A 27,278-nucleotide genomic window follows, 5' to 3' on the forward strand; every position below is an offset into this window, starting at 1 on the left:
GGACACAGTTCCTTAAAGCTATCACCTTACTGCACCTTCTTGGGACTGGCTGACATTGAAATAGGCTGCCAGCTGCTGACGGGTAGTTTGTCACTGGATTCGGAAGTATTCAATAGCTTTCTAAGCTTGAAGATGGCTCTGTGAATGAAGCGACCATATGTGCTAATGTGCACTGCACGTAGACTGTGGAGGCAATGGCCAGTTCCTCATATGTCAATGGAGAATTAAAGTGTGTGAACAGAAAAGATTTATTCATAAATTGATAGATCTTTGCATTTTTTTAAATCATATTACTTAACCACAAATGTTTACTACGCCATGTATTTTAGTTTAAAGGTATGTTTTGTTTGATTTGGTGTGATCCGGTCCCAAAATGTGCCTTGTCAAAATGTCCGTAAGCATAATGTTGAAGCCTCTCAACTTGCTTATTTTTCCTGCAGAGAAGCTGATTAAAATGCATACTTCAAAAAGCAAAGCAAGGTAGTAATAAATAAACAGTCATACAAATGAAATGTAACTAACCTTTCTGAACAGTAACACATGAAACCAGTAATGTCTCTAGCTTAAAAACAGGTCGTGCAGGTAGGCATTAAGATATAGCAAACTAAAAAGGAGGCTGGAATTTCTCTCCTCAGCACTCAGCCAAGTTGCAAGGTGAGTTGCTCGCTGTTCTCCGGTGTGTGCAGGAGTGCGTTCTGCTGCGGTGCGCCTCGCCCCTCCCATCCCTCCGCTTAAACTCTCCTCTGTGCTCACCACCAATAAAGCGCTTTTTGTCCAGGCAGTCAGCACGAGCATTCCTTGACGTGGAGGTCGGTGTATCTCTCCAAGGATTTGATGAAGACCGTTCTTTCGAAGTTTAGTACGTTCACAGAAACTTTTTGTAAAGGCGCGCGCACACGGGAAAAACAAGATTGTATCGGTGAACTGCTCCGCTTGGATAAAGGAACAAGCGCGGCTGCGCTCACAACTTTACTTCTTCGAAGTTCAGGGTAAGAGATTGCTGCTTTGACTGATAAAATAAGGAAAAACATATCATACTTGTTGGTCTCCAACGCTTGGAACAGGATCAAGACGTGCGTAAAGACGCGTAAACAGGGTTATGTTGATAAATGCGGTTGGGTGATGTATAAGAACATTTTTAATAGCCTAGATTAACTTCGCTAAATTAACTGAATATTTTTTTAGTGCAAAATCCAAACTCTTTGTCAGGTTTATGTCATGTTTTAACTACAAGCCACCGCTGATCAGAGTTAATTTATTTAAGTTGCGTTTGTGTGTCCTGTGCGACAACTCCCTTAAAGAAAACTCACCAGTATAATCCAACAGAGACTCACTGTGTTTCTGTTCTGCGCAACAGTAAGTTGAACAATATTATAAAAGCGTTCTTTTTCTGCTTTTAACGTACAGCGTGTCACTGTAAGAATAGTAAAAAAAAATATATATATGCATATAGCATCCCTGCAAAATGCAGAAAAAAAAATTAATCAACATGATCGCTCCAGTGACTTATTGGATGCAACAGGTTTTTATTGGCGATGTGGGCGCCACTAATGCTTCAGATCACCAAACACAGACAATAAAACAGTATTTGGGAAATGCGTAAAACGCGAGCGTGTCGGGGCGGTAATAAGACGGGCTGGTGTGGGACCGCAGGACGCCGTGCAGCATGCAGGGGCCGAGCCGAGTGTCTAGACCGCACCGAGCCGTGTTCACCGCAGAGGAAAAGCTGTTTTTGGACCCACACTGGGGAACGTCCCACAACAGAAAGTTCAGTAGGACGCAAGCGTTGAAAGGGTTATGATACGCGGGGGTCAGATAATGCAAAGTCAATTCATTAAGTATTTTGTCAGCATGAGGTTAAAACAAGATTATCTTGACATTTCGACTGCATCATATCTGGAGACAAGTGGAGGGTGATATTGTCAAGGTTGATATATGGTACCACTAAGTCATTACAGCATACTGTGGATCACAGCTTCCATCTGTTATTTTAACGTTTTCTGACACTTTTCTGGCAGTTTTGGAAGATCACTGTAAATGCTAAATTGTAGGAATTGGAATAAAAACAAATCTCGGGGAATTCATGACACTAAATAATCTGTGACACCATATGATGGATGGAAGACAAGAAAACGTCTAAAGCATTCTCGTGCCAAGTTTCAGTCACAAGCATAATTGGTGCCACCCTACATATTAAAAATGCCTATCAACAGTTGCTACTGTTATAAAGATTACTCCATAAAGTCATTATTATAATAAATAAAATGGTCTACTTTGATTGACGTATGAACAAGTTCCAGAGCCGGATTTAATCAATCATTAGATTTTAAGCTGAAGGCAGTGCATTGGAGAGACATATTAATGAAACACTGGCTCAGATGTGAAGAAAGATACAAGCAGAAATTAGAGAGACATCACTTTCCTTCAGCATGTGTGCAGCAGAGCAATGAGCGATGAGGTCAAATTCCTGAAAGATTAAATCTCTAAATGACCATCTCCACCAATAAACTACCATCCAATAGAGTGACATGACTCAACACGTTTAGACCAATCGCTTTTGCACAAAGTAGAGTTATAAAGTACTGCAAGTGCATCTGTATGTATACTCCAGATAATATTATCTAATCTTTCCAAATATTATGCCAATATATACTTTGATTCTCTGAGAGGGATCTTTAAAGAAGGAGCCTTATTGTGTCCCAAAAAGTTTTTTTTAAATACATTTTCTTACAATTATGCCTTTGTTGCTGCAAATAAATGTGATCAAACCAGTCCTTGTTAAATTAAGAGGTAATCTCACTGTGTTAAAATAACAGTTAACAGTGAAATGCCATGATTATTATGTAAAAGACCAGAACCAACCAGAAGCCCCAAGACCCAACTGGGAAGCAGTGATCATAATATAACCTGGGTTACAAAATTCTACATATGCTTTTTGTCTGAGATGCTTAATTCATGTAAGAACAGTCTTCTGACCACCGTCCCTCCAGCTTTCAGTCAGATTACCATCTTTTACACAGCCCCCACAAACAGGCTAAGGAAAATCGCCTAATCTTTCCTCGGGGCAAAACGGGCTGCGTAAATTACACCAATAGCTCTGCTATTAACTCCTACCCTTGTTTCCTCGCCATATGTTTCCTCACAGGCTGTCATTATGCTATAGGAGAAGCTACTGTGTCATTGACAGTCTATAATGGTGGTAATTGGTTTATATTAGGCTACCAGACTCAGCAGAGCAGCCGCAGGATGCCAATTTTTGTTCACTAATGTGGAGAACTTTTAGGCTACTATGATGCACAGATTGTAACACTTGCAGTATAAGAGAGCGGTTGTGCCAGTGTAGTCATTTTCTGATGTGGAGCTCACTGCTTTCTGCACCACTCTCTACACAGAAGCCTGTTTTGTTTGTACAGTCGCTTGTTGACTCTGACACACTTCACACTGCTGAGAGAGAGACTGAAAGTCTGAGGGCATAAATGATGGAGGACGATTTGAGCAGAGAACAAGGGAGAAGGAGGAAATGAGGCAGGGTAAAAGTTCCTCTCTTCACCTGTGATGGGAAATTAAAGTCAAAGCTTGTCAAAATATTAGTTGCATAACATATGGCCACGCTTTGGCGATAAAATGTGCAATTGTGCGTGCTGGTGTGAGCATTAAGGGAGACACATATGCACACTGGGTGGATTATCCCTTCCCCATGGGACATTTCTTGCCCTTAAATGTAGTTCTGCGGACAGAAACCATTTCTAAGGCGAAGGAGTTCTCATAAAACCCAATTTAAGCAATTAAGCGCAGGCCTGCTCTCACACCACTGTGACTAATGTCGAAACCGCACTACCCATCCGGGATCTGCTTACCAACATTGTGTCAGCCTGTACTTTTATTTTAATTTTTTTTTTTTACAAAATAAAAGACTGCCATTTAATTATCTGTGCCAAAGAGCTCGGGTGAAAAGAGCACTGATGTCTAAATCTTCTGCTGACGATGATTGACAGTTGTGTTCTTTCATTTGTGTTGAGACATGACTAAAGATCTGCTGGGCATCTGAGCTTGTGATGCGTGTAAATTTACTTGTCAGCACAACACAGTTCGTTACACGGAGTGTTGCCACTCTGTTTTTCTCCAAACTGGCTGAAAGCAAAGGATTTTCACTTGTGCTTCATATCGCCGGAGCTCAGTTTTATGCCAATTAGGGGCAGTGCCTGAAGCATCTTACATTAGGGATTAGAGGGGTTAAAAGTCAGGTGCTGAGGCGAGGAGGCCTGGGGAAGGGAGGAGAGGAGGGATATGGGGAGGTGGATGTAGAGGTGGACTACTGTAGAGTGGGGCACTCACACCGCAGGCAGAGGGAGGAAAGTCGACAGGGCAGAAAGCTGGAATAAATTTGTGAACGTGTGTGCGTTAGGTTTTGTCATGACCATGTGAAAGTGAGGGCTCATCACAATTAGCAAGGAGTCTGCGTGAGTGAGAGAATTCAAGATCACAAATCTTTCCTCCGTCAGCGTTTAAGGCTTCAGCATGCCCCTCGTCAGGTGCTGCGCAGCAGGGGGGCGTTCCCTGGTTGACAACCAAGAGCCCCTCTCTCAAAGAGGCGTCTTAAATAAAACCCCCGGCTTCAAGGGCCTCAGCCTCACACATCAATGCTGACCCAGCGGTACGCGGAGGCAAACCCCAGCCTGTGTGCCTGCCAAACTAAATTGAAGAAGAGCTTGCCGATGCAGCCAAATGATGCGTTCAGAAGAACCACTTCAAAACCTTGCATAAATATACACACACATGCGAAGGGATCTGAGGGCTTTGGAGTGCCCCAGCTTGAGCGCAAACCCCAAATAACTGCCGTCCTCTGTGTCCACAGACACACACATGCTCTCTGTCAGATTTTACCTTTTTGTCTATCTCTAAATCAGATGAATCAAAGAAACTACTCTCTCAAGCATTACATTAAATGCTGATATTTTTTTAACCTTCTCATTCTGGTTGGAAAATCTGCAAAAAGCCCCAAAAAAATCCCCGAAATTCCTAAACTAACTCCTGTGAAGGATTGAGGGAGAGGAGCAGAGTGAGAGACAGATGGAGAATGAGAGGGAGGATGCTCATCCCAGAAAGTCACCACAAATTGCTGCATTTCAGTGGGCCTGTAAAAAAAAAAAAAAGAAAAAAAAGAGAAACAGCTCTTAATCTAAGGTTGTAATTACCTCTGGCCAGCACTGTAATTAGGAAATGAGCCTTGAACCAGATCTTGCTGGGCAAGAGCAATGCAAGGGCAGAGACACACACACACACACACACACACACACACACACACACACACACACACACACACACACACACACTTTGAGAGGTCAAATATTTAACCTCGGACTTCAACATTAATGTTTTACTGACTCAGGTCTTTGTGAGACCTTCTTTGTCACAGAGTGGTGACATTCAGACACGCATTCTCATGTACAGTAGGCACGCTGTACATACAAGCCGGCACGTACACGCAGAGCCGCTCTCTCGCATTACATCATTCGACGTTGCGTTCTCTGGTCCACTTTTGCTTAATGTCTATTTCTGTCCTAGCAAGGGACACAAATAGTGTTGTTATCTGCTGCTGTCCGCACCGTGATAGAGCAAGAGGCAGCCCAAGAAAGAAAAATCAGTGCATGTATACGTGCAAATGTCTGCATGTGTGCATCCGAATGCCACTGCGTAACAGCCCCAATCTAAATCACTCAACGCTGCAATTAACAGCCGAACGGTTGTGACAGTGCCACAAGTCACAGCTTGTCAATGGTGTACATATTCAAAATACAAGAAGCACAGTAAATATCAAGCAAGGCAACACACCTACAGCAAAACATGAATCTTTTCTCTTTTTATTCCACCAGTCCTCTACAGGTTTAGGGTTTGGACTGATGTTTGGAGCTATAATTTGGACAAATTGTTTGCAGTTTTAGATGATGCCACTACAAAGTCGGTTCCAACATTAATGCCAGACTGCTCAGCTCTGTTCTGCTTTGGGAGATGGGGGAAGAAAAAGGGAGTGACGCAGAGAGAAAAGGAGAAACAGAGTATAGGAGAAGAGTAGGAGAAGGATGAGGCGATATTTATGTTTAACAGATGAACACAGAGGAAGAAAGAAAATTATAGTGGACAGAAAGGCTGAAAAGCATCAGTCCTCTAAAAAAGGGAATGACAAAAATAGCTCCTTCAAAAGAGAATAAATAGGAAAGTAAACCAATAATGATGAAAAGAGAGAACACGAGGTACTGGCAGGTTAAAAGATACTACCAATGATTTGGCATTGTGCAGTCTGCACAAATTAAAGACCAAATGTCTCATGGAAAGATGTGGAGAAGGCGGCCTCAGCTATTACGGCATACCAAGACAGGGATATTGTTGGAGAGTTTTCTCTTTTAAAAAAGTGCTACAGTCATTCATGAAGCTAAGCGGTAAAGATGATTTGCATCTATTTTGAGTGCCGAGTTCCATTTTGAAAGCTAAATATTTACAGTGCAGTGGAGGGATTGTCTGAGTGGGAGACACACTGACCCCAGGAAACTGGGTCACACAGTAGTTACACACAGAAGATGGTCAGTCACCCCTAACCTGTACAGATTAGTGACATGTATGCAAATAGCCCCAAATTATGCAAAGAAACAAAACAAAAGCCTCTGTGCAGCATAGCAAAACACCCCACAGACAAGTAAACACACGGACGCAGAGGGGAGAAAAGGCCTCGCAGCAGGTCAGGGAGCCAAACCGAGCCCCGGACTGTGACAGATTATTTTCAGATTTAAACACTGCACTCTGTATGTGGACGCGAGCGTGAGCCGCAGGGTGACTCAGAGATGGTATACACAACGTGAAGTGAGGTTTCAGGTGTTACACATGTATATAGCAGGTGGTTTGTTCCTCTGTTTACCACCGTCACAGACTGTTTGACTCAGAGCTTAGCTAGATATGGCTTCGAAACACTGCCTAGCAGAAACATTCTGGAATAGTGAGTCCTGTGTATTTAGTATAAATAGGTGTATAGTTAAGAGTCTGTCTGTGCTGTAGAAATGGGAGAGATACTGTGTGCATCTCACCTAATTATCTCCAAAACGGTTTTATGACCATGCCTTAAATCAATTAAATTAGAAAGAAATGTTGGAGCTGCTCTTGGCCAAACGTCTCCCAATAATAAAACCTCTATCAAGTGGTCACTTTGTGTTTCCCAAAACCAACTGATATTTATGATCCCATTACCACGCTCAAAAATAACTTTCAATACTAGTTATTACTGTATTCATTCAAAGCAACCAACACATGGACACACGCACAAACCATTCTGTGGTCATGGATTATGAGATGCTAATCAACAAAAACACACAAACGGTGTGGTCAATTTGGGCCCTGCCGGCTAAAATAAAAGCTGGTCTTGGCTTTAATTAAACAACTGAGGGTTAGCTTGTCACACACACAAACACACACACACACACACAATGTAGTGAAGTAAAAACTGCTTTGAAATACTAATACAGTAAAATCGTTAAATTCAATCAAATGTTTGACTTTGTAGGAAATGTCAACATAACTACAAACTACATTTGATGCCCTCCTGGGGCAACATCTTCATAAACAGTGTGAGATAGTTAATCTTGCAGATCATACCAGAAACTGTGCTATAAACACACACACACACACACACACACACACACACACACACACACACACACACACACACACACACACACACACACACACACACACACACACACACACACACACACACACACACACACACACACACACACACACACTCTCTCTCTCGGGCCACGGCTGATGGGCTGATACTACAGAACAAGGAGTTGACAGAGTGGAGAGTGGTTGGCCTGCATTCTTCCTCTCACACTCTGTCCTTCTCTTATGCTGCCACACGGCCTGCCAGCGCTCAGCACGCTCCCGCACACAGCTGGAATCCAACCAATTAACAGGAAAAAAACTTCCTGTTTTGCTTGCGGACCATTAACAATGCATGACAGGGGAGGGTGGATTCCAAATAAGTGGAGAGAGAGAAAGAACAAACATGCAACATATTTGGCTAATAGGTACAACTCTTGTGTTGTTTCCAGGAAAAGAAGACCTTTAACCAAGAAAAGTGGAGCGAGAATAGAGGAGGAAGTTTCTTCACTGGGTGAGTTTTATTAGTAAACTGTGAATAAGATGTGGCCGGTTACCAATATAACCTAGTGTTAACATCAGGAATAGGTTTGCATCATAATCCAAAAAAACTAAAACTGTTGTTTAGTGTAGTATATAGAATACAGAAGCAATGATGCGTCATAACACGTTTTGAATATTTGCATCCAGAAACCTAAATCACACACTGTTGGCGGTCCGAATTGTGTTAACCGTAACACCCTGCTTCCTCAATAGGGTTCATTCACTCAACTCTGAGCCTTTCTACAAAACTGGCAGGAGAACAAGAGCAGCTCTCTTAAAACACACACACACGCACACACGCACGCACGCACGCACGCACACACGCACGCACACACGCACGCACACACGCACACACACAGCATTTAATAGAGTGAGGTTGTGTAGGTATACAGAGAGAGGGAAAAGGAAAGGAGGTTTTGGAGTTTATCATGCCTGTCTGGTTGCTGAAGTTATGGCAGAAATGGGTAGCTTGTAGACGTCTCAGTAACCTTGTAAACATCTACAGTTTTTATGTGTAATATGTAGAGCTCAGCCGTTTTAGGATTATTTTTTTTATTTTTTATTTTTTCAACTATATAATCATAACTGGTTTTTAAAGATTTATGTCTTCAGTAGGAAGAGGGGGCATGAGCTGCTCAGTATGTAGTCTCTCTACGAAAATAAAGTTTGAAATATTGTTTCTGTTGCAAATACTTTTTAAATGGTCACATTTTGTATGTTTAAGAGATACATAACCATAACTTTGTTTGAACAATAATAACCAATACTAATACTAATGCTGGGGTCCAGGAAAACTCTCGCTCGGATTTTCTTTTCTACTTAACACACACACACACACACACACATCCCTCCTGACCCCTACCCTCTGTCCTGCCTCATGTCGGTGTTGTGCTAGTTGTCAATGAGCTGTGACAGGAACTGTGTAGGCTTGTACAGACACACACATATACAGGACAAGACCATAGCCTTGGGCCTCTGGACGCACACCGCTACTCGCTAATTGCCTTACAGCTCCTAAACCTTTCTCTTCTTCTTCTGCGGTTGATTTTACGGCCATGCACACATTTCTCAGGTTAAGGAATTTGCGGACAGCGTATCTGCTGTGTACCATATACAGCTTTCTTGCTGTATATGATTTGCTTTTTCAATGCCAACATACCCACTGGTTTTTGCCTAAATCCTGGAGTTTCTACAAAACTGGTACACACTACAATGAATTACAGCACATCCTGTTTGTGTGTGTTACCTGCCTCTTTTCCTGTGTGCTGAATACGCATCATTGCCACACCTTATGTATGTATTTGAATATATAGTCAAATATGAGCGCGTGCATGTGTCGAGGCTCTGAATCTAAGCCACGTCTGGCCTGTGTTTCTCATTAATGCAACCTGTAGCTGTGTGTTAAACTTTCAGACGTGAAGGTTAAAAACAGCATAAACACAACTTCCCCCACTCAGTCCATTGCTCATTAACGCCCCGCCACCATGGCAACTGTGTATAATTGTTGCTTAATAATGTTAATATTTCAATCTAAAAGCAAACATGGAAGAGCAAACAAGGGTGCTCCAAGATAGGTGCGCACATACACACACACACACACACACACACACACACACACACACACACACACACACACACACACACACACACACACACACACACACACACACACACACACACACACACACACACACACACACACACACACACACACACACACAGTTCTGTGTTACAGGTCAGCTCAGGAATCTACTCAATAACGCATATGAATGGATGTGAAAGCAAACAAACTGCTCTTTATATAGACAAATTGCTATTCACTGCTACAATAACAGCATCATACATTCCCTAGCTCTTTCTGTGCGTGGCAGTCCGACAGGTCGTCTCAGGCTCTTTGTATATGACTAACCCATAGGGCACAGACATACAGACACAAATCCTGTCCACTGAAGGCATAGATCTCCCTCCTAACCAGTGGAGGTTTGCATGTTTTATCCCTTTTAGTATGAATCACATATACCTTTACATCACTGTTCATTATTCTACAAACACTTCTGCTGTGTTTTTAGTCATTTGAATGTTTTTTCTACCATTCCAGCCATCCATTGCTTTCCATTAATTTCCATACAGTATAAAAACCTACCAAAAGACTGTTGAAACTTGCGTGATTTGTAAACACAAAGTCTGCATTGATTTCTGTCCAAATTAAAGCATTGTTACAAGTTAATACAGTGCAGTATTTTTAAACCAAACTGAACTTAACCTGCATTACCACACAGTAACAATGTGACAAATATGAATCCAAACCGTTTCTGTGTGATGAATTACACAAGTTTCATTTGTCTAGGGCTGTGTTCGATTGAAGAAATTCTCTCAAAACACTCATTCAATTGGATCGACTAATCGATTAGTTTCTCCGCAAAGAGTCATGCAAAAGGATGCATGTATTGAATAAGATAATGCCTCCTTTGCATATTTAAACACATTTCAGAAAACGTGTAATACAACAAAAAATTGCCTTAATGAAAGTAATCAAAGTATGTTTCACAGTGATATCTATTAGGTAAAATGTCAACCCTTAATTCTTGTGTTTACCAGAGATGTGCTCGTATGTTTCTTGGAAATAAGTCATTCAGCATGAAAAAAAGCATCAAACATGACTAATCGACTAAAGAAATCTAAGTTGACTAAGACCAAAACGACCGATTAGTCGACTAATCGACTAAGAGGGAGCAGCCCTACATTTGTCTGCTCATACATTTTCATACTGTGTAGAAATGAATGGAAACCAGCGGCTGTCTGCAATGGCAAAAAAAAAGTTAAAACCAAAAGTAGAAAAACTTTTAAATTACACATAATCTATTGTTTAAGAGCTAACACGTGATATAACTATGATATGGTTCTTTAAAGAGGAGCACTTTGTGGAATAAAGGGACACAATTAGGCCTGCGGTGGAGTTTGTGTTCGTTTAGTGTATTTCTTTGTATGCAGATCATACATCTTATGATGTATGATCTGCATGGAGAGGCTCATGCTGCTAAGATGTGGCAATTAGAAGGAGTTCATATTGTCTTGATTTCGATGATCTAAGAAATGCAGAAGCAGTGCGCAGGATTGTTGCATTCAGCAGATTTAAGCAATCCGTGTACTGACTAAAAGGAAAAGGAGGTTACAGAGGGCTCCCTTGTTTATTCCTCCACTTCTGTCACTACCCTCCTCCTCATTCTTCTCCCACACCTTGTTTGTTCTGACTATGATGAATCTTCTGCGCACCTGCTGCAGGCAAATTGTAGAGTGGGGGGGTCAATGTTGATGTCTTAATAGACTGTTGCTGACGGGTGTCTTGACACTCGCTAAGATGGTAGGGCTTACCGGTTTAATCAGTGGAGTATGCAGGTGAATGTGATAATCAAACTAGGGATTAAAAAGACTTTGATGGGGTCCTGTCATTTATCTGGGAAATTTTACGATAACAACATTGAGAGAGGCTTTCGGTGTCAGACCTACTTCACAGTGTAAAATGAGAATTCAACAGGAAGCACAAGGAAATAACCGTTCCCCAGCTATGCAAAAGATACAAGTGAATGACACAGTTAATAAAACCAGATGTGTGTCTGAGAAGCCACTTTGAATACCTTATAGAAATCACACTGTGGTAGCAGTTCTGTAATGAACAAGTCAACTGTCTTCAGGAGGTACAGGCAGGGCAAACGAGGCCACGGGGGAGAGGCATGTCAGCGTGATGGGGGCAGGGGAACGGTTCTGCTTGACTGCTGGTTTGTCAGCAATTTCTCCCGGTGCTGGCACGGTAACAACACAGGCAGCAGTTTCACAACAAATTCCTTTGTGACATCAGCTTGAGATCTCCAGTTGACATTTATCTTGCGTGTGTGGCACATGTCTGAGGTTTTGTTTATTAGGAGGAAAAAGCCTGCAGGCAAGAAAGACAAGAAAAATCACAAACTGTAATTCTTAGAAAACAGAGGGGGTGTGAGGCTGGGGGCTTGAAAAACAGGTAGCACTGTACAATGCCTGCCTTCAAATGAAGGTTGTGGTATAGACAAAAATTGGGAAAGTACCACTTTCCACGGATTTCCAGTACATGTACAACTGAATATGAACATGGCTCAATCCATCCATGACAACATGGACTACCAAACTTGTCATGAGTAATTGTCAACAACAAACTCATTTGTCAATGAGTCAGTTAATTAAATAAATAAATAAATAATAATAATAATAATAATAGTAAGAGGACGATGTGCTCTGTAAGCTGCAAATATGAACTTCTTCTTTCATTCTTTCTTGAGATTGACAAATTGAGACCTGGCTGGATGTAGAAAGAGTAAAATATAACTAATGATGTGTATGTCTTGACCTTTACATATCTGCACAGTCAAATTGAAAGACTGTACTGTGCTAATGAGCTGTGAGTTTGTATTTCCAAGTCTACAAGTTTCTGTGCTGAACTGCAGTTTAACAAGGTAAATAAGTTGATATTTGCCTGTAAGACCTATAGCACTGCCCTAAGTTTCTGTTTACCAACCCAGTACTTTAGCCTTGAGCTTTAACAAGGTCCTTAGCTTAATGAACATTTTGACAGCTACATAGTTGCCATGAGGCCTTGCAGGGCTGTTCATTAGATTCCAGTCATACCCTTGCCAGCTACATGAACAAACCTGAGAGAAAGGAAATAGATGAGCAGAGGAGCAAGGGTAGGACAGGGTGACAAGGTGAAGACAGTAATTTTAGAAATAGTTGCACAATGTGTCAAATAAGAGTGGCACATGTTAGGGGTCCAGGGCACTTCTGTACACGTTAAACGTCAGTGCTTTGACAGAAATGCAGGCGAACTATTCTATAGAATCAGTTGAGACCTATTTAACTTCCTGGAAGCCAGAGGAGATACTCAGACAAGTGTCAACAGTATGTTCAAGTGGAAAGATGATACGCACAGACAGACGAGCTGACGGACAATATGCGAACGTTTCCTCAGCGAGTACGTGCGACACTGTTGTCTAACAAGGATAGTCAGCCTGCCAGTCAGCCGGTCCGACAGTCAGTCTGCCTGCCAGCCTGCCTGCCGTCTGACTCATACACACCCTCTGATTTAGAACTCTTACACAGCGCTGTTGCAACAAAGGACAAAGGAAAGAAACCGCAACATCCAGCGTGGTCCGTCCCTTGATCTTTTACACAACCGGAATAACAAAGATAGTTTAAGAATGCTGTCCAAAGACGTCCTGACAAACAAATACTCCCACCTTCTTTTTTTAATCAGTGATATAAAAAGGTGCACATTTCCAAGCTTCAAAAAAATAAACATTCTGTATTTCACATCAGGTAGATAAAGATTAGGTGGCCAGGTGACAAACTAGCACTGCAGTTGGAGCTGGAAAGAATGTCAGAGGTAGGCAGAGTGTGCACATCACGCCGGAGTTGTGTCTGGCTGACTGATAAAACTGGTCCATCCAGCCAACCACCACACCCCCCCACCACACACACACACACACACACACACACACACACACACACACACACACCCCCCCCCCCCCCCCCCCCCACCCCCCCCACACAAACAAAAAAACACCCCCCCCTTTTTTTTTTTTTAACCTTCCACTCCATTACTCGAGTACATATTTTTCGTACTTTATATTGACTACATTTCATTTTTACTTCATTACATATTCGTTCAGGTGTGTTTCCTCCTTTTGAACTTCAGAGAATGTGTACATCACAGTGTGTGTAGTTAGTTAGTTACGTATGGTAATTATACGTAAGAAATAGTTTCTTTTCATTACGGCGATCGCCTGTTCAGAAGTCAGAGACAATGTAAGTTTGTACTCTTTATTAAGCTATTCCTGAGTTGTTTCAGTCTGCAGTGAGTCCTGAATGTTAACTGTTTCACCCTGTGATGTGAAGCTGCTAGTTTATCTGTATTTTGCTAGCTTGCTAACTTTCCACTACATCACACATTTTATTTCAGTATTTGTTAATAAGTGATTAATAACCCACTGTTATATCAGATAATAGTAGTTATAACAGCTGTGACATTAATGGACCTTTTCGGGTTTATTTCAGAAACTTCCTTCATATCCGGCAATGTACAGCTTGTGACTGCCTTAATACCAAGTAAAAAGTTCAACTCAACAATATCATATTCAAACTTTTGACTGCTTTCTTTAATAACTACATAACACAATACTTGTACTTTTACTTTAAGTACTTGAGTAGTACATTTTAAAATAAACTACTTGCAATACTTAAGTACAAACAATCTTGAATACTTTAGTACTTCCACTTAAGTGGGGTGCTTAAAGAGCACTTCAACTTCTACTCAAGTCACTTTTTTGATAGACCACTTGTACTTTTACTCAAGTATGGGTCTCTAGTACTTTATACACCTTTGTTAAAAGGAGTCTTTTTGAGATGTCCCTTGTTGCCTGAGACCAGTTCGCTTTGAGTGTCCCTATCAGGAGGACAAAGCTCTAGACATCACTGCTCCCAGGGTCAGTGAGCCAGACAGTACAATGAAGTTTTGATTCTGGGAGGAGGTGTGCACAGGATATGAAGGCACAAGCCAAGGCCTGGAGAAAGTCCAGCTTTGTGACACTAGGAAGTCATATTTACCGCTTCCTGGTGATGTGGTCATTTGGGACTCGTCAGATTGTGACTTCTGCAGTGGTGTGGTTTGCTGCTGTGTTTGAGAATTCCTTGTAAGTGTTACTTACTTGGCAATAAATACAATTGAAGATAAGAGAGATAGAGAATGAAGATAAACAGAGAGCAAGCGGGAGTAAGAGGCAGAGTAAGTTAGGCAAAAAGGTGTTGTTTGTGTCTCTGTGCCACTCGGCTGTGACTGATTCAAGCCAGGTCAAAGACAGACACAGCATAAAGGAGGCACAAGATTGACAAAAGCTGTTGGTGCAAAAACCACAGAGAAATAAGAAAACAGAGGAGGGCCCATGTTGTCAGTGGTGCACTAGAAATGCTTTGTGCCTTGTGTAATGTGAGAGTCCTGTGGTGAAGATCTCAGACAGATGCGATGTGACCTAAATGACTGTCCCGAGAGGTCACAGGGCAGGGCGCACTGATAAAAGACGTGTGTCAGTGTTGAGACATCGCTCACTGGGCAAAACAAGAGGACACTGTGTGTAAACTGATAGAGAGAGAAGGGGAGAAGAAAAGAGTCTACATCAGCTAGTGCATCCTGGGTCTCCCATAACGTGTGCCTTTATAAAAACTAAATCAAGTCTAGCATCTACTACAGCCGTAATATCCTTCGGCAATAAAACAAAAGGAAATGGTCCACATTTCCTTTTAGAACTCACAGTGCCTGACCCCTTTGCTTAAAAGCTCAGAGGAGGCAGAGCGAAAGGGCAGACTTGCTGTTGCAGCGTCCCAGTTCTGGTCTAGTCTGGCTGCCCAGCTGCCCATGACAGCCTGCTTCCGTTTCCCTCTCGCCTGCTCTCTGCTCAGAGGCAAGAGTGTGCAGCCGGCTAAGGCTGGAGCTTTTGGCGCAGGTCGCATCATTTACTCAGACACACTCCAAAGGTTTTGGGTTTCATGTTGCCCTGGAGGAGTGAAGAAAGCAACTGTTTGTGGAGATGGAGACCAGAAAGCTTCAGGTGTACTCGTGTGTAACCAGAGCTGGGTGTATGCCTGTGTCAAACAGGGCCCGTTATCTGTGTTGTCTGAGGGCACAGAATACTGAGCAGCAGTGGAAACATTAATCTGAGCTTGGCCTCTGACCTCAAGGAGTCGCTCTCTGCCTCACAGGCTTTGTTGTCGTTTAGACTGATGCTATCTGACCAGATGAACTAAGCAGAGGAATGACTGTTTGGCTCTAGTTTTTTTTTCTTCTCTCTTTTGTGTTAATATTTTCCAATCAAACAGTTTGTTAGCACAAATGGAAACACAAATTCTAACTACTGACTTGGATCAAAAAAACAAGCACAGAGTTGCCCCTTATCCCTCCTAGTGCAGCTATAGGACATATAGGATATATACACTGTTTTTGAGAGTTTTACTATTTCACTACCCTCCCATTCACCCCTGGACTGTATATTATGCTCTCTTTCAAGTCCTCCAGGTGCAGGCGCTAATGGTAGGGCTTCACACTGTCCTTATAAGCAGGCCTGGTCAAAAGCATAAATTCTGAGATGAAAAGGTTCGCTTTTCACACCGATGATAAGCTGTTTTACAACTCATTTAGATGTGCAGAATGTATGGGGCAAACAGCATAGAATGAAGGAAGGCATAAGAAAACTAGTCTATAACTAGGAGGCAGCCCAACAGGAACCTGCCTGTTAAGTGGCTGTTTGTTGTTATTTAAAACTACAACCTTTAGACGTCAATCAGCAATGGCACAGCTGATGCACGATGGATGTGACTATTACAGGATATTTTCTTGTGGTCAGGATGAAATCAGTTGGAAACCTTTGTTTGTGTAGCACATTGTAAGTATATTCTCTTATGTCCCCTAATCCCCCCTTATACCACTACAAAGCATAGCAATGATATTGTGGCTTCAAGATGAGTATTGCCAGTGACAGACCTAACTATCATCCTTCTTTCATTCCACATCCTCCTCTCCTCTGTTTGTAATTCTGATCTTAGTAGAGCATATTTTTTTTATTGTCTTTAAAAAAAGGCTATTACTAAAGTGTATGCAGCTAAGCCTTGATGTGTGGACACCTAATCTGTTGGGTCTATTCACAAATGTGAGCATCTTAGATATACGGTATTTGAGCTCTAAAATAGACAGATGCAGTTTACCTTGACAGGACAAAAGACAAACAGCCATTAGCTTTTGCTTGATCAGATTTATTTTCAGTATAAATAAAAGGAAAATCAATCTGCTTTCCTAGTATGCTGCCAAAACACCCTTTGCGCCCCAAAATGGAAAACCTTGGACGAGGATGACGCCAACATGTTTCCGCCTCTAAACATGCCTTCCTTTCTAATCCATACTTTGCATATTTGCTTACATTATTTTCGACAACAGCGATGAAGCACTACAATAGAGATGCATTAGCACATACCTTAAACAAATACTTCACAGCATTACATGCATACCAACAGACTTCCATTAACATAGCTGACATTTTCAAACTCATAGTTGTGTTACGTGTTTCTGCACAAGCTTTCTCTCCTGCGCTACTTCTTTAGTTATCTTTTCATCTTCCGATGAACTCGACAACTCGTTTTTCTGCCCCAATTCTCTCTTGACCCCTTTGTCATGTTGACGGATAACCCCCACTTGATTGGAGATAACAGGGTCTAGCTGTGGCAAGGATGTTACTGGCAGTAGAAAGGCATAAGAACATGGGAGTCTGTGTTAGGAGGAGTGATCCTTTGTCTTCTTATAGGGTCATGGTTTAATAGATAAAGTCCCAGAAGAGAAGTCTCTTTAATGGGAGTATGCACTCTGTAGTGTGCAGCCTTATCCCCTTACTGTGACTTGGCGTACGTAGTGCCTCCCTGTAGTCTCTGGCCCGGCCTGGTGAATTACGCCAGTGCACAGAGAGCTGCGGCTCCTCCACACCCACACACACAACGCAATTTTCTTCTCCCTGTTGTACCCTTCATTGCCCCTTAGTGTTGGCCTTTAGCACTGAAGATAAGGGCTCTTGACGCTTGGCCTGCTGGGATTTAATTGCTGAAGCCCACTTCACCCTCCCAAAGCCAGGCCTTTTCCACCTCTCCACCCTGGTGCCCCTACTGACAGAAACCTGCTTTTGTCTCTGCTGTTCCCCTGCTTTTCTTTTCTTTTCCTACTCATCTCAGACAGAAAAAAAGGCGAAAAGAAGTGAGCCGAGGGAGAGAGAAAATGCTTTTCTTCCTTTTGCCCCTTCTTATTGCCTCTTTAATTTTTCTTTTTTAAAAAAAAAAAAAAAAGGACTGACCATGTATTTCACTTAGTGTTGCGCAAGGACGTTCCCATGCTTCTCAGTATTTTCTCCTTACCGTTTCTGCCCCTCGGGTGATTCCACATACTCATCAGCCAACACGTTTTATTCTAATACAACCTACAAACCTAGACTCAAGCATTAAGACAAAACACATGAAAAAACAATTGTTGTATAAAATATCGATAAAGATGTTTGAATTCATATAAGCAGCATCATAATTCATCCAATCTAGCGCTTATAAACCCCAAAAGACTCCCTGTTAATCTTAAAATGCCAAGCAAGTGAGACAGACAAGCTCACTTTTTCAAGCTCAGCTGCTGCCTGTCTCAGGAATGTCTCAACAAGCGCGCAGGGGAGAAAAAAGGAAATTACAACTCAAGGGATGAGGAGGAAGGCAAGAAGGGGGCATTCCTCCTTGAGGGGGATGACAAGCCTGTCTTTCTACTATCTCTCTCGGACCATCCACCTGCACTCGCTTCAAAACACTTAAGTTAAAGACACACAGCACACAGTATGTGGATCCATACTGTTGTGACGCCACAATTGCGCCTTATCTTACCCACTAATAAGACCTGCATATGTCACTCGTATCCAGAAAGAAGGAAAACAGGAGAATCCAACCGAGCCAAGCTCCAATTTATCTGTGATCTGGCAGAATTTACTGACTAAACCCTTCCTCATCCACATCCAACACAGTTTCTCCTCCACTGGGTTATCAGATGTGCCTGGCCCAGTTTGGAATGAGGCACACTCAAATAAACATTCTGCCCCCGGGAGCTACATTAGAATCACCACGTTGAGTTTCTAAGAAAAATATTCTTAGTTTTATCTTGCTCTCCTCTCATGGCTGCCTTGATGTTGTGTATGTTCTGGCACCGGACTCTTATAGCTGTCTCTGGCCCCGATATAATGTACCAAAGTTTCTCTATCTCCGGAAGGAATTCAGACAAATACATGTATGATACTTCTCTCAGATGAACAGTAACGTGTCGTGCATGCAGCGTTTGTTCTGAACAGGCACCACATAAAGTGTGTGTGTGTGTGTGTGTGTGTGTCAAAGAGAGTGTACACACACACACACACACACACACACACACACACACACACACACACACACACACACACACACACACACACACACACACACACACACACACACACACACACACACACACACACACAGTATCCTAAAACTGTAATGCTGCACCCCACACACAGTGATGATATGAAAACCTAAGACCATCTGCATACGCTCCAGCTGCTGCTTGATTCTCCCTAACCCCTTCATCTCCTGTTTATCTTCCCAAATCCTTTTGTATTCCCTTGTTCTGTACACATACGCAGCACAGCAGCCTCAATTTCTCTCATCATGATCATTTCTGAGCCCTGTAATGAAACCTGCCTTTTTCTCTGTGACTATTTTTTTAAAGGTTTTGGCAATCCTATGAACTTATGAATCTAGTTATTATTGATTAATACAATTAAATGTTTCATTTTCAACAGGAGCACATCAAATGTTCTTACTTTGGACTTCTCCCCAGCCACTGAGGCATGACCCAGAAAATCTGTATACATGTATTTACTCACCTGTTAAAGTGAATTCCCCCAAGCGCGGTGTGTAAATGATGGGTTAACTGCAACCCTTCACCTCTGCTGCCCATTCAACTGTAGCCGACAGCAAACTGTCGCCATCAGAGGTTTCGTTACTTTCCAGACAAGATTTTCCATAAACAGTTGCAAAACTAAGCGGGTCCAACCTTTCTGCATGGCTGCCAAAGTTCAGGTGTTTTTTTTCTGTGCAGTTAGCAGGTGCTGACTCTGAAAACTAGTTAACTGCTTTGTTCAATCAAGCCTTGAGGTTGGAGTAGGGTCATGTTATTGACGTCTAGCTGCACAGAATAACATTTCTGCCCTGTCTAGAAGAGTTATCTGAATAATAAGAGTAAGATGTTGGCAGTGGTTTTCAGGCGAATGCCATGATAACTTTTAGTTTATACACTGGAGAAGGAAAAATAAGACATCAGGGAATCTTTCCAAGGCAGTTGCGATTTCAAGGGAGGAGCGAAAAGAAAAGTATGCTGAAAGAGATTGAAAATAAATGCCATAGCTGTGGTGTGATGAGATGATACCCTTCCTCCGCATCTCTGATGCACCCCCTTAAAACCCTTGATCTCCTCTCCAAGTTCTGCCATTCAAGGCAGTGATTTTTTTGGAAAGAAAATGTTTCATTTAACGTGAAAGGAAAGAGCAGTGAATGGATTTTAAAAAGGATACATTATTTAAGTTGGCAGCAGCACTGATGCTCCTGTAACATACACTTAGATTAAGTAATAAAAAAATATTATTAACAGAGGACAGACAAAGCAGTTTCAGCCGTTTCATGCTTCTAGAGCCTGATACAATGTTTGTGTATTTGTATGTCTAATAGATATCTAATATATGAGCTATGCAATATAATTATATATATATATAAAACTGTAGAGGAAACGAACATTGTTCTAAGATAGAAAAAGGAAATGAGAAAAAAGGCAATTTCTTGTGCGGTGGGCCCCAACCCTAAATAAAGCAGTGTAAGAACAGAATGTTCTCACAGTATGTGCTCCATCTGTATAAAACTAAGTCACACATACTTGGCTTCTCATTCAGGTATTTGTGCAGTGAAGACATCAACAACTGCACCATTTAAGGCCCTGAAGTAAGCTCCCTCGAAGCATTCAAGTTGACGAACATACAGTGCTTGTGGGCAGGGCATCATTAATGTTCAGAAAGGTTTTGAATTATTAAACCATTCGCTACCCTCACTCCCAATCAATTAACTTAAATCATGACAAGAACTAAAATAATTGCTGGACACCAGGGGAATATTGAGTGTTTTTAAGCAAATCAGGCCAGGGTGCCTCTGGTTAAGGATTATGGACAAAGAAGTGCTTTCTATTGACTCCCTGTAGACTAAAAAAAGACAAAAAGCTGTCTAAAGAAGATAAATGGTTAACAGATAGAGATGTTGCCTCTTCCCCCCCAAGGCCGTCTCACTCGATAGCAGAGGATGATAAACTGCCACACAGACTCTTGTCGGCAACTAGTTTCTTCTTTATCTCCCCTCATTCCTTTCTACTTTCATCATCCCTTCCCTCCTTTTCAGCCCTTTCAAATACTGTGTTGACGCTCTACCGGGGCTCAGGTGAAATGGGCTTAAATCACAGTAACATATGTATCTTTCGGATGATCCAGTACTCTTGTTAGTCTACATAGTGTATATTTCACCCAGTATTACAGACAATTCTCTGGCAATCAGCACTGGTCGTCAAGTCTGCATAATGACAACATAGAAAGCGTGTGTTATTTATATTACTACGGTCAGGGAAGCAGCTCTGGGCTATCAGTGAAGCTCCTCTCCAAGTTTAGAATGCCACAAAGTAAATCATCCACAGATGCATGGCCACGTGCAGCATGGCAGACATGCAGCCAAACAAAGCTGACATGGTATGGTTATATGAAACTGGAGATACCAGAGCAGTGTTTATGGTGAATCACTGAGAGGCAATGTGTGAAGCTTTTCACTGTTTCAGTGTCTCTGGAGGGACAGAAAAACATTCAAAGCCACTCCATGTTTTCACTTTGATACATCTTCTCAGAAACAAAACAAGTTAGATTTGTTCATTGCTGCTGTGTCTGCGTGTTTCATAGGCTATGAAGTCTGTCATAAACATAGGGAGAATGGTTAACTGTGACCCCAGTACAACCACAGTAAATGCAGTACAGTAAATAGCAGTGGGTGGGCAGCTTACAAATATAAACCCTTTGATTTACAAACACCAGCACACATATTATCATATATATATACTGTATATATGGCTGTGTATGTGCTCGTGCACACACACATGCACACATAGCCATCTGTAGGATCATTAGAGGGAAACAAATGTGTTGGCATCCTGCAATACTCTCTATTACACAGATCATTGCAGGAAGAATGTGGCACTCCTTAGCCAGAAAAGCATGGCAAGACGCCACTATGTCAACTTTTCCCTTAAGTTAGCCTGAGGTCACGGCTACGGTCCTATTGTTTGAGAGACCTTGTGACAAAAGACTGCCTTTGATCACTGGCTATGCATAGTTAAACCTTTGATAGTAATCTCACCCTTTGAAACATATTATAGACCCACACAGTGAATCAATAGCTGACCGAGGCTGGTTTAAAAACTAGACGATATAGGGAGAAAATATGCTTTCTTAAAGAATTTCAAAATTTTGCTATATCTGTCCCAGATTTCTTGGTGCAACAGCTGGATGCTTCTAAACTCAAACATGACCCTTGCAATATTGTGCGTTGTATCCTGTTTACAATCAGCATTTACTGTATATTTCTCTGAATGATTATGCAGTTCATTGACAGTTTATATGTTCTTTTGTTTCAGGCTGAGCATGGAGAGACAAAGAGTCTCCACCATGAAGGTCTTTCTCACTCCGCTGATGCCCTTTCTACTCTTCCTCATCCTTCCTTATGGCACCTTGTCCAGCGAGTGCCCAGAGGACTGCGCCTGTTCCACGCCAGAATCCATCTTATGTTTCCTGAGACGCTCCTCTACTATCCCCAAGGGAGTGCCCCCATCCACAAAAAGTCTCTACCTCTTTGCCAACGGCATTGAGGGCTTGACAACTGAGGACTTTGATGGTCTGGAGAACCTGGAGATGCTGGACCTCAGTCAAAACAAATTGACAGAACTTATTGATAGGGTGTTTGAACCTTTGACCTCTTTGAGAAACCTGGACTTGTCATCCAACCAGATCACCCACATTTCAGAGGAATGCTTCCAGGGTATGGCACTGCTTGAGCGCCTTTATTTGTATAGTAATCATATCGAGACCATCCACCCTGCAGCCTTTAATGGCTTAGAGCACTTGCTGGAACTCAAACTGCAGGGCAACCAGTTGACATCCCTGCCTGCTCTCTCAATGCCCCGACTACTGCTGCTGGACCTTCGCTTTAATGTCTTACCCACCTTGGGTCCTTCAGACCTCCAGACCCCAAACCTGGAGTCGCTCAAATTGGGTGGTGTGGGGCTCTCCAACCTGAATAAGGAGCTTATGGGTAGTCTAAAGAACCTCCATGAACTGGACATCTCAGGAAACCAACTCGAGTCTTTCCCCTCAGCGCTAATGGAGACCCAGGGGCTGATTCACCTCAGCCTGGCTGGAAACCCGATGGGTCCTCTTAAGGTTCAGGACCTGCAGAACCTTGGAGAGCTGCAGGAGTTGGACATTAGTAGCCTCAGTTTGCAGGGCCTCCCTGAAGAGTTTTCCCAGCTCTTACCCCACCTCAGAAAGCTCACAGTAGCAGAGAACCCATTCAACTGTCTCTGTACATTAGCATGGTTCCCAAGATGGCTGAGAGCCCAGAGCATCACCCTGGAGAGAACAGAGGAGACCCGCTGCCATTTCCCACCTATCAATGCTGGAAAGGTAATGGAAAGACTGGAGCACAGGGATTTTGGCTGTCCTACTACAACTACAGTCACCACTAGTACTGTCAAAACTACTACTACCCTGCCTGTTCCTGTCACCACCCTCCCGAGTACTACTAGAGCTATTCCAGTCCCCAGGGCCAGTGACGACCCCACTAACAAAGAGAATACATTTCCCCTACCCCCTGTCCCCGCATCCCCCAGTAGCAGCAGCATGGACCCAGATGGGGAGCAGCATTTCTGTCCCCCTAACACCTGTGTGAATGGGGGTACTTGTCGTTTGGACCAGCATGGTCAGGTAGAATGTACCTGTCCACATGGCACCTCTGGCATGTATTGTGAAGTCCAAAACCATCACCCACCTTCACCACCTGAAGCTGACATCCCCATGGCAACGGTCAGTGTAGATGCACCAGACATCAGCTCACATCAAGCAACCACAACCTCAGTCCTGCTGGACCTCCACCGCTACATTGAAATGCGGCCTTACATCCGTGGAATCCGCCTGACCTACCGCAATCTCTCTGGGCCAGACCGCAGGCCGATTCAACTCAGCCTGCCATCATCCTTCCCAGAGTACAGACTCAGAGGTCTGAAGCCCAACTCCACCTACACTGTGTGTGCCAGTCCACTAGGTGCCCCTAGTGGCACAGACAGGGTCTGTACTGAGGCCCATACGGCTGCTGAAAGCGTCAGGGGCCATGATGCACAATTTGACAACCAGAGGCTGACCACGATGCTGGTACCTGCAATTGCCATTTTGCTACTGCTGGTACTGATAGCAATAGCAGTGGGAGTGGTATGCTATCTTCGCAGGAAGAGGGCCAATGGCCACCTGGACCTAGACTGTGAGCCCTCCCAGCTAGAGTTGGATGGAGTGAAGGCTGATATGGACAATGGGGCACTGCCTCAAAAACAGCCACAACTTATGGTCCCTGAACCTGTTGTTCAGAATGGCAATCTGGAATATGAGGTGTTGCTACTACAGGATCACTGTACATCAAATAACAATATGACTTCACACAAGCCTTCCTACTTTTGACACCTTTGATTACACAGACCCAAATGAGGATTTTAACTATTCAGCTCTGTTTTCCCCACTGTTGAAAGAGCAGCACAACAGCAAATGCTGTTGTGAAAGTGGAGGACACAGTATCAACCAGCCAACAAGCGAAGGAGAAACTGGACATATATTTAACTAAAGGCCCCTTGGTTGTCGAAGTAGACATTAAACAAGTTCAAAAACATGGGCCTGGACTTTAAAAAGCATTGAAAGTGCCTCTACTCCATTTACATGCTGTATCCTGCTTCAATAATATTTCTTCATTCACATTGCTGGAATGGCAACCTCTCAGCTCACATGAGTCGATGCTGGGACTGATGGTGTGTTGTCATTGGCTGAAACCTAGGGCTAAGGGACATACGGACCTCAAGCCCTCCTTTATCTGTTCATAAAGGAGAGTGCACTGAAATGGGTTGTGCTGCCCTTTCCCCATCACAACAGCCCAACTAAACACTATCAGCAATTGTTTTTGCTGCATGTTGTAACTCCTCAGTACTACCCCAAAAGGGATCAGTGCTTGCCGTGAATGACCTTTAAGACACCAAATGAAGTTGTGCAGAGAAAAACGCTTCATGCTTGTATTGCTTTATTTGGCTCTAAAAACACTTTTTTTGTATGTTTTTTTTTCTTTTTTTTTTATACCTGTGTCTTTATGTTAATTTGTATTGTGCAACATTGTGACTGTTAACAGCCCTTTATACCCTCCACCCCCACCTCTTGTGACTAACAGACAAAACAGCAGATTAAAATCTTTGAAGATTAAAATTCGTTTGGTACCAGCAAAGTCAATCAAAGGGCTTTGCCCCCAGAATGTCAGACAGTCTAAGTAGATGTGAGTCTGGACAGGCTCAAGACTAAATCCCCCTTCTCCTACTGAAGCCCTCAGCCTGCTTTGCCATCACAAAGGAAGAAGGTAAGCAGGATTACAAAAAGGTACTGTACAGAGAGAAACAGTTGACTGAACCACTTCTGTTTCAGTGCTGCACTGAGTTTCAACCAGTGTAGAGCTTGACTTAATTACAGTAAGCACACACATGACTATACTAAAGCAAAAGAGGACTTCAGAGACATTATTTATTATTTATATTCCCTGGAAGGGAAACTCAATTTTATCCCTCAACTACAATTCACATACAACATACTACTTGGCCAGGCCCACAACAAGCAAAGCAAATAGTGGTTGTGTATTGTGTTTCCCTTGAGTAAAAATAGCCTGCTTGGCGTAATGTTGTGCACAATTTCTCCTTGGCATGAAGGGTCCCAGTTTTGCTCACTTGCACCTAACCAGACTATGGTAAAGCCAGATGCACAAGAGAAGCACACTCGATAGTGTTTATATTGTTTTGTTGGACAACGTGATGAGATCCAAATCTGTGAATTTAGGGCAAAGAAGGACTCAAAGTAGCCATTTGTGTGTGTGTGTGTGTGTGTGTGTGTGTGTGTGTGTGTGTGTGTGTGTGTGTGTGTGTGTGTGTGTGTGTGTGTGTGTGTGTGTGTGTGTGTGTGTGTGTGTGTTATGTGTGTTATGTGTGTGTGTGTGTGTGTGTGTGTGTGTGTGTGTGTACTGTAGCTCTGTCAACTTCAGTTATAATGCAAGTATGTGTTCTGTCTTGTGCAAAGACCTGCAGACATCAAGCTACTATCAGTAACTCCCTCTATCTGGCTGCATGGAGTACATTAAGTCCCAAACAACACTACCTTTAGGCAAACACACCAAAGACACAAATGTGAATGTCTGTAATGTTACCTACCTACAGTATTCCCAGCACACAATTAACAGTTCCCTGCTGACAAGATGCCTCGAGAACCCAAACAAACAATCAAGCAATTTAACTGGAATTATTGTCTGTAAAATAGAATACATTGAAGATAGCCAAAAGTATTTTCGATGTGATTGTTAATTTTTCCCTGTTTATTTTGGGAAGCTCTTTGTTGTCATTCATTGTTTTTTTTAATTCTGTAAACATTATTTGTGAAAAAAAGTGATGTTATCATTAAATGAATATCCAAAAATGAAACGGACGAGTTGTCTTTTTTGTAGTTTCCACTTTTTGCTTCTAAGAGGAAGGATTAGACTGAAAGGCAAAGGGGGGGGGTGGGGGGGGGGGCATGTTTGTTATTAACTTCCCTTCCCTTTTAAGCCATCACTCAACAGGGTGAGGGGAGAGATCACAGGAGGGGGAGTCCAGAAAAGAGAAAGAGAAGGGAACAAAGTGCAGGTATAATTATGCTAGATATTATAATCACCCACACATTAGTCAATGCATGTGTACATGTGCTGTGTATTTGTGCAAATTCATTTCAATAGTGACACAGTGCCAAATGGTGCCATTCACCTGAGTGTATGTCAGACTCTCGCTCCCTCTTTAAAACTAAAGTCTACAGAGAGGCTGTTCTTTGAGCTAAATGCTAACATCTGCATGCTAACATGCTCACAATAACAATGCTAACATGCAGTTAAAATGCTTGAATGTGCAAAGAACATTTCATGGCCAGCCATCCACAAATGTCATCAAAGACAGTAAGATTAATCATCTAGGAACCATAAATGGACAATTGTCAAGATACTTCAGTAAAAAACAAAAATGTCAACCTCATGGTGGCGCTGATGGAAATGTCAGGGGGAGCACCAAAGTTAGTAGG

General features: G+C 42.5%; 2 protein-coding genes across 2 annotated transcripts in view; one reads left to right on the forward strand and one right to left on the reverse strand.

The window, feature by feature from the left end:
• coro7 (coronin 7) overlaps window positions 1-27,278 on the reverse strand; it is a 111,794-nt gene that overhangs the window by 28,855 nt on the left and 55,661 nt on the right. The gene's annotated exons all lie outside the window — the stretch shown is intronic.
• vasnb (vasorin b) lies at window positions 746-26,640 on the forward strand. The gene is made up of 3 exons (XM_039825273.1): window positions 746-989; window positions 8,103-8,164; window positions 22,526-26,640. The coding sequence occupies exon 3, from the start codon at window positions 22,533-22,535 to the stop codon at window positions 24,612-24,614; it is 2,082 nt and encodes a 693-aa protein (XP_039681207.1). The 5' UTR covers window positions 746-989; window positions 8,103-8,164; window positions 22,526-22,532; the 3' UTR covers window positions 24,615-26,640.

This window comes from Perca fluviatilis, chromosome 15, assembly GCF_010015445.1.
Source record: "Perca fluviatilis chromosome 15, GENO_Pfluv_1.0, whole genome shotgun sequence".
NCBI classification, from domain to species: Eukaryota; Metazoa; Chordata; class Actinopteri; order Perciformes; family Percidae; genus Perca; species Perca fluviatilis.